This window comes from Peromyscus californicus, unplaced genomic scaffold (genome assembly GCF_007827085.1).
Source record: "Peromyscus californicus insignis strain IS unplaced genomic scaffold, ASM782708v3 Scaffold_7__1_contigs__length_154581171, whole genome shotgun sequence".
NCBI lineage: Eukaryota > Metazoa > Chordata > Mammalia > Rodentia > Cricetidae > Peromyscus > Peromyscus californicus.
Window position 1 is genome coordinate 130,234,386 of NW_026294595.1, and position 6,443 is coordinate 130,240,828.

A 6,443-nucleotide genomic window follows, 5' to 3' on the forward strand; every position below is an offset into this window, starting at 1 on the left:
CCTCCAAATTAACCATCCAAATTCTGGACTTCAGCTCCCATACTTATAAATCGGGAAGAATACCTTCCAGACTCTCTGGCCTCTGTGGCAGAAAGAAGACGAGGAAAGGAAGGTCATCCTTTGGAAAGCATCACAATAAGGTGCACACACTGTACTGCTGCTGTGGCTCTGAAGCCTGCCACCTTCAGAAATCACCTGTGGTGAATGCGGCTCCGCTGCCAGGTGCAGAAGAAAGGACAGCCGGAGTGCCAAGGCTAAGAGATGGCATGCTACCGGGACTAGGTGGATGAGGCACCCAAAAATTGTCTAGTGAAGATTCAGATACGGATTCTGTGAAAGCACAACACCAAAAGCCAAGAGGGCAGCTGTTGCAGCATCCAGTTATTCTAGAAGATTTCAGTCAGTCATAGGATAAATGTTCTGGTTTCCAAAACTTTAAAAAAAAAATCGAGGAGGAGATAATACTTAGTATAGCTATATGCCCACAAGAGGTCCATGTAGAGGATATGGAGAATGAGAATAAGGTGTGAAGTGCCCAGCCCCAGTGACATACAGAAAACACTCGGTAACTCTGGGTTCTGTTTGTATGTATGCCTATGGTGTGTGTAGAAGAGTCTTGAGCCCAGGGAGTGTCTGACCTGGGCTGCTAGATGCCTGACTTCCTTATGTGGCACCCCAGCTTTATACTCTCATGCTGCCGTCTTGAACCTGAACATGTCAACTCTGTGGATGGAGGGAGGGTCTGTCCCTGCTAGGACCAGAGTTAGGACTCAAAGCGACTTCGGAGCTGCTTGAATTTGGACTTGTTATACTTAGTGATGAGGTCCAGTTTGCTGTGGCCCAAGGTCAGCCGTTTCTCAGGTGCAAATAGGTCATTGTTATTACCATTTTGATGGCCACTTATGGGAGCTCCCGGGAGGCCTGGCTCAGGTCTCTGCCTGGCACCCTGTAGTTGATGATACTTGGTGATGAGGTCCAGTTTGCTGTGGCCCAGAGTCAGCCGCTTCTCATCTGCAGAGCCTACTCCGGCAATGCGAACTGGGCTTGGTTCTGGGGGACCATTGGGTCCAGGCCCCTCACTCCGGAATGGGCCAAATTTGGTGATGAGGTCCAGCTGACTGTGACCTAGGGTCTGCCGTCGTTCATCTAGACTCTGCTTGCCAGGCCTGGCTGAAGAATTGGCATCAGGGGGTATTTTAGAGGCCTGGGCCTTGGGGTTTTGTGGCAGAAGGTCCAGTTGGCCATGGTTGTGGTTTAAGGACAGCTTCCTGTCATCCTCCTGACCCAGATCACCCTGTCTGAGGGAACCTGACTCAAGGACACCCTGGCCCTGGGACAGGAGATCCAGCTGGCTGTAGCTGTGGCTCAGGGACAATCTCCTATCATCTAGGGCCTGCTCACCATGCTGAAGGGAACCTGAATTGGGGGTAACTCTAGAATTGGGACCTCCTGCTTCTCCTGCTTTAGGGAAGGGGACAAGGAGATCCAGGTGATCATGGCTCTGACTCAAAGATATCATCTTCTTCTCTTCCACAGTCTCCAGAGCTGTGCCAGGTACCCAGCGACCTCGTGGAAGAATGGGCTCTTGACTTGCTGGGAGCCCATTCTCTGGAAGCCGGGACAGTGCTGGGACCCCCCTAGTAAAGTGGAGGAGGGGGCGGGAACATGGGAGCAGAGGTGACCCCACTGCCAGGGTCAAGGGACTGGCACTACAGTGGTTGAGGGCAGGAGAAGACTGGGACCATGGAGATGCCCCCAGCTTGCTCAGGTTGGCCCTGTAGGGTCCAGGAGTGGAGCTATGGTTGGGATCTGAAAGCTGACGGTACAAGGATGGTGGGCCGCCAGCTTCATGGTGGGCAGGACCTGGAGATGAAGACCCCATACCCATGTCACTGCAGCCACCACCTCCTGGTAGAGCCAGATAGGAAGAACGGCCCAGAAGAGGCGAGTGCTTGATGCTGCTGAGGCTGTTGCTGGAGGGGGAGGAGCCTGTCGCACTTGGAATTCCAGGTCCAAAGGCCAGGGTCACAGGCTGAGGACGAGGTAGCCGGGAAGACAGTGGATCCTCATTGCCACAGAAGCCTTCCACAGGCTGTGACTCAGCATACAGACACCGGAACTCGCGATCAAAGTCTTCCACAATGTGGCCCCTCAGCTGCAGCACCATGCTGGTGTGGGCCTGACTGCAAAGCCAGGTGAAGCTAGGGACAGAGGGGGCCAGAGTCAGGAGTCAAAGCATAGAGTCCAGGGCTCAGCAGGAGTCATAACTAGAGCTGGGTCAGGGATGAGGGTCTCCGAAGTCCTTCTGCTTCCCATGTGCAGTAGCTACTTTCTATGCCAAGGCATTAAGTAGAGTGGGCTCCCATCTACCCCTTGCCCTGCAGGGTGCCTAGCACACAGCAGCAGGTGCCTCATACATGTTTGAAGGGATAGATGGAAGAAATTCAAAGCAGGCAGGTCTGCGATGCCCTTACTAGAGCATGGCACAGCCCCAGGCCCCTCGCCCTTTAATCACCTCACCTGTAACTGCCTGCCACCACCTGCTCACAGTCAATGATGACGAACTTCTCCAGGGCCTGCCCGGTGAATCGGCGGCCGGCCTTGCTGCAGTATGTGTCTCCACACGTGCTCCGCACACGCATGTTCTGGGCCAAGAGCAGAGGGAGGCTGGTGAGCTTAGGAAGGGAAGTGGAACTCGGGCTGGAGAGAAGACTCAGTAGTTAAGAGCACTCTTTCAGAAGCCTTGAGTTCTATTCCAGATTCTTCCTGTGACGTGGCTCACAGCTCCCTAGGACTTCGGCACAAGGGCAGTCTGACGCCTCTGGCCTCCATGAGCACCTGCGCTCACACGCACATACCCACAATTTAAAATAATAAAAATAAATTGAAGAACAAAGTATAAAGCGGCGCTCAGGCCGTGTCTGTGACCCAAGGGTGTCTGGTCCCACACAGTTAAAGGAACTGTTACCAGCAGCTCCAGCTGACTCCCCTATTGCTCACTGACTACGAGCTGGTCCTCCTGCGCTCCCAATTCCCTCCTCTTCCCATGTTTGAAGCCCTCAGCCCATACTCACCACCAGGTGCCCCCCATTGAGGTCCATCTTATAACACATCTCCAGGAAGTACTTCAGGTGCTCCTGAGCCAGAAGGAGGTAGACAGGGACGCCACGTCGGCTGGAGGCCTCCATCAGGTCACACAGAAGCTCCATGTCAGTGAATATGTCCATCACCACAGCCACCACCTGAAGGAGGCAGAATGTTCGGTCCCAGGAAAAGTATGGGGTTGAAAGCCAGGACGCAACACCGGAATTGGATTCTTTTTTTTTTTTGACAGGGTCAAATTCTGTAACCTAGTAATCCAAGCTGGCCTTGAGCTCACTCCTGTCTTAGCCCCCTGATTATTGGGGTTACAGGAATGTGCCACCATGCCTGCCTTACCCTGGCATTCTTAGCTTGGGCACAGGGAAAACTGACTGTCTTGAACCGATGGTTGTTTGAAAGTCTTTGAGGATTTTTCCTGTGGACATGGTAACAGATTCTCAGAGATGTCCATAGATCAACTATGTTAGTCTAAAGCTCTGCTCTTTGGAGGATCAGAGAAGGCAGGAGTCAGAAGCAGACCCCAGTTTCCAGGCCTGTTCCCCCATAATCCTCATTGGTACCAGCTCTGCTCTGGCCTAGGACTGTCTGAGGCTCTCCTACAACAGAGAAAGCTGCAATCCAGTCCTTGGATTTCTGTGTCTTTTACCAAACCTCAGTTGCTTGTGAAGCTGCAGAGGTCTCGAGTGTACTATATATTCACAGGCTCCTTTACTTCCGCTTGCGCTAAGGGGACCCAGGCTTTCCACTCACTTGAGGGCTGGGGCGTGTGCCTCCAACATACAGGGTATTCCTTAAGCCTCCAGGCACCCCTTCTTCCCATCGTGTGCGTCTACTGTGGGAGTCTTCTGTCCTACAAAGGGCCTAGGAGCAGGAGGGTCAGAGCCTACCCCTGCAGCTTGGAGCCAAAAGGAAGTGGGTTCAAATCCACATTCCTCCACTTCCTAGAAGTAGAGTCCTGGGCTCACCTAGGGAGCCTCAGCTTCCTTGTCTGCTAAATGGAGCGTATCTCATAGTTACAAGAGATAAATGTGAAGACGCTGGACTGGACACCCAGCAGAAGCTCACTAACCATGCCTCCCCCTCTCCTGCTGCCTTCTCAGCAAACGGACAACACCGGGCTACGGGCTACGGGGAGAGAAGACACTTCGGAGGTCACTCAGAGCGGGTGGCAGCTCAGTCCAGCAGCCCGACTCTTAGCCCAGGGGCAGAAAGTCTAATTGGAGGTGAGCAGGCAGGGCACTGGGGATTCTCTCGTATGAAGCACAGGTCTAGCCAGTGTGGGGGGAAGCAGATCAAAGGGGGACAGCGATGACAACAGCAACAACCTCGCTAATTACCCCGTGCTCGATGCCAATCAAACTCAGCCCTCCTGTGCCTCGGGCACAGGCAAGCTTGCTAGCAGGGCTTTGGAGGTGCTGGTGGGACCCTGGCTCTTCGTCTCTGCAGCAGGAGTCTAACTCATCTCAAACCCTGCCAGGGGTTTTCATAGCTATTCCCTCATCTGAGTAGGAGCCAGGCCTCCACCAGTGAAGCTATATTGCTCCGAGGCCAGGGGCTTCCCAGATGTGATTGCCCCTTCCTAATGTCCCCAAGCCCAGCGGCTTTCACTCTTCAGTCCTCCTTAGTGCCAAACTAAAAGCTTAGCCCATGCCAAAACCCATGTGCCAGTGCCCAAGGCCCTGCTTCAGGCCCAGCTGTTGCTGCAGCGCAGGGGTTGATAGGCATCTGGGGATAAGCTGAGCCATGCCGGGTAGAGTCAGAAACCTCCCTCCCAGACCTCCACAACCTCTCTAGGATACTTTCTTCTAGCCCCTCTCTGGCCTCAGCTTCTTTCTTTGTAAGTCAAGGCTGTAGCTCAGATGTTTACCATGGTTGAGTTCTTAGTCTGGGAGATCATAAAACTTAGTTCAGTGCTTAAGAACAAGCACTGGCTGCTCTTCCAGAGGACTGGGGTTCGATTCCCAGCATTCATGGTAGCTCACAACAGTAGGTAGTTCTAGTTGCATGGGATTCAACACCTTCCTCTGGCCTTCACTGACTCCAGGCATGTATATGGTGCACATACATGCAGACAGGCAAAACACTCACGAACATTAAATAAAAACAAATCTTAAAACTGCGTGGTGGTGGCGCATGCCTTTAATCCCAGCACTCAGGAGGCAGAAGCAGGTGGATCTCTGTGAGTTCAGGGCCAGCCTGGTCTACAAAAGAAGTTTCAGGATAGCCAGGGCCATTCCACAGAGAAACCCTGTCTCAAAAATAAATAAACAAACAAACAAAAAATAAATTGTAATTAATTAATGTATTTATTTTGAGAATCTGATGAAGGTGATAGACTCCTTTCTCTTTCTTTCCTTCCAATAATTTCACCTGCACTCCCAGGGGTGAAGTCCCAGAGTCCTATGCCCTGTTCTATGCTTAATTAATAATGTTCATGAGTGCCAATGGAAAAGAAAGCGCCCGCCCATCCTCTAGCAGCTGGGGATCTAACAGAGGCCAGAGACTAGTCCCAGTTCCCCACTTAAGCTTTTGTGTGGTTCAAACTGATCCCCTTTCCCCTGTGAGCCACATCCGTGTCTGTGAAATGAAGGAAGAGGTGAGGCCCTTACCGTGTGGGCCTGGCTGAAGAGGAATCGCAGCAGGTCCTTGATGCTCTTGCCCTTGTCCCTCTGGAAATGAACCACCGCCTGGGTGGGGCTGAAACCTGTGGCCTGTGGCACTTCGGGCCAGCCCAGGTCCAGGTCTGGGGGATCTAAGTCAGAAGCCATGGGGAAGTAGGTGCCTGAGGTAACTTCAGAGAGCATGCTGAGGCGGTCATGCCCTAAGGTCTCGGACCCCTGGGCCTCACTGAGCTCGGGAACTCCACGCACATGGCTGATCATGTAGTCCACGTCCAGGGCACTCAGGAAGGGCAGTTCCCGCTCTTCAGAGATGACCTGAAGGTAGGCAGCCTCACCCCTCTCTAGGAGGGCATCCGCAGCAAGCCTTGCAGCCTCACTGTGCTGGAGCACCAGGGGCGAGCTCTCCCTCCACCAGGGCCGCTTCAGCTCCTCCACCCGGCTCCGCAGGGGTCCTGCCATGCCCTGGGTCCCTCCGGGCACTAGGCTGCCGAATGTGTGCGTCCATCTAGTGCCCTACCCACCCGAGGCTCCATGGCTTGCACCTGGGTTGGCTGCTGTAGAAAGAAGGTACTGCCTCCAGCTTGCCAGCCCCAAGTGTGTGGCAGGGCCCCCAAACTGTTGCCACCCTAAGTCTGAACCATGCTCCGCCCCATCGCCCCTGGCCTTAGGAACCTGTTGGGTCAGCCCCACCTGTCTGTCTGCTGTTGGGACTCGCCCGCT

General features: G+C 53.6%; 1 protein-coding gene across 1 annotated transcript; it reads right to left on the bottom strand.

Annotated features, from left to right (window-relative positions):
• Positions 1–435: 435 nt before the first annotated feature.
• Positions 436–6,182, bottom strand: Fam83c (family with sequence similarity 83 member C). Its single transcript, XM_052722389.1, has 4 exons — positions 5,712–6,182; positions 3,075–3,242; positions 2,521–2,645; positions 436–2,201 (listed from the first exon to the last, which is right to left on the bottom strand). The coding sequence occupies exons 1-4, from the start codon at positions 6,180–6,182 to the stop codon at positions 764–766; spliced, it is 2,202 nt and encodes a 733-aa protein (XP_052578349.1). The 3' UTR covers positions 436–763.
• Between the last annotated feature and the right edge of the window lie 261 nt (positions 6,183–6,443).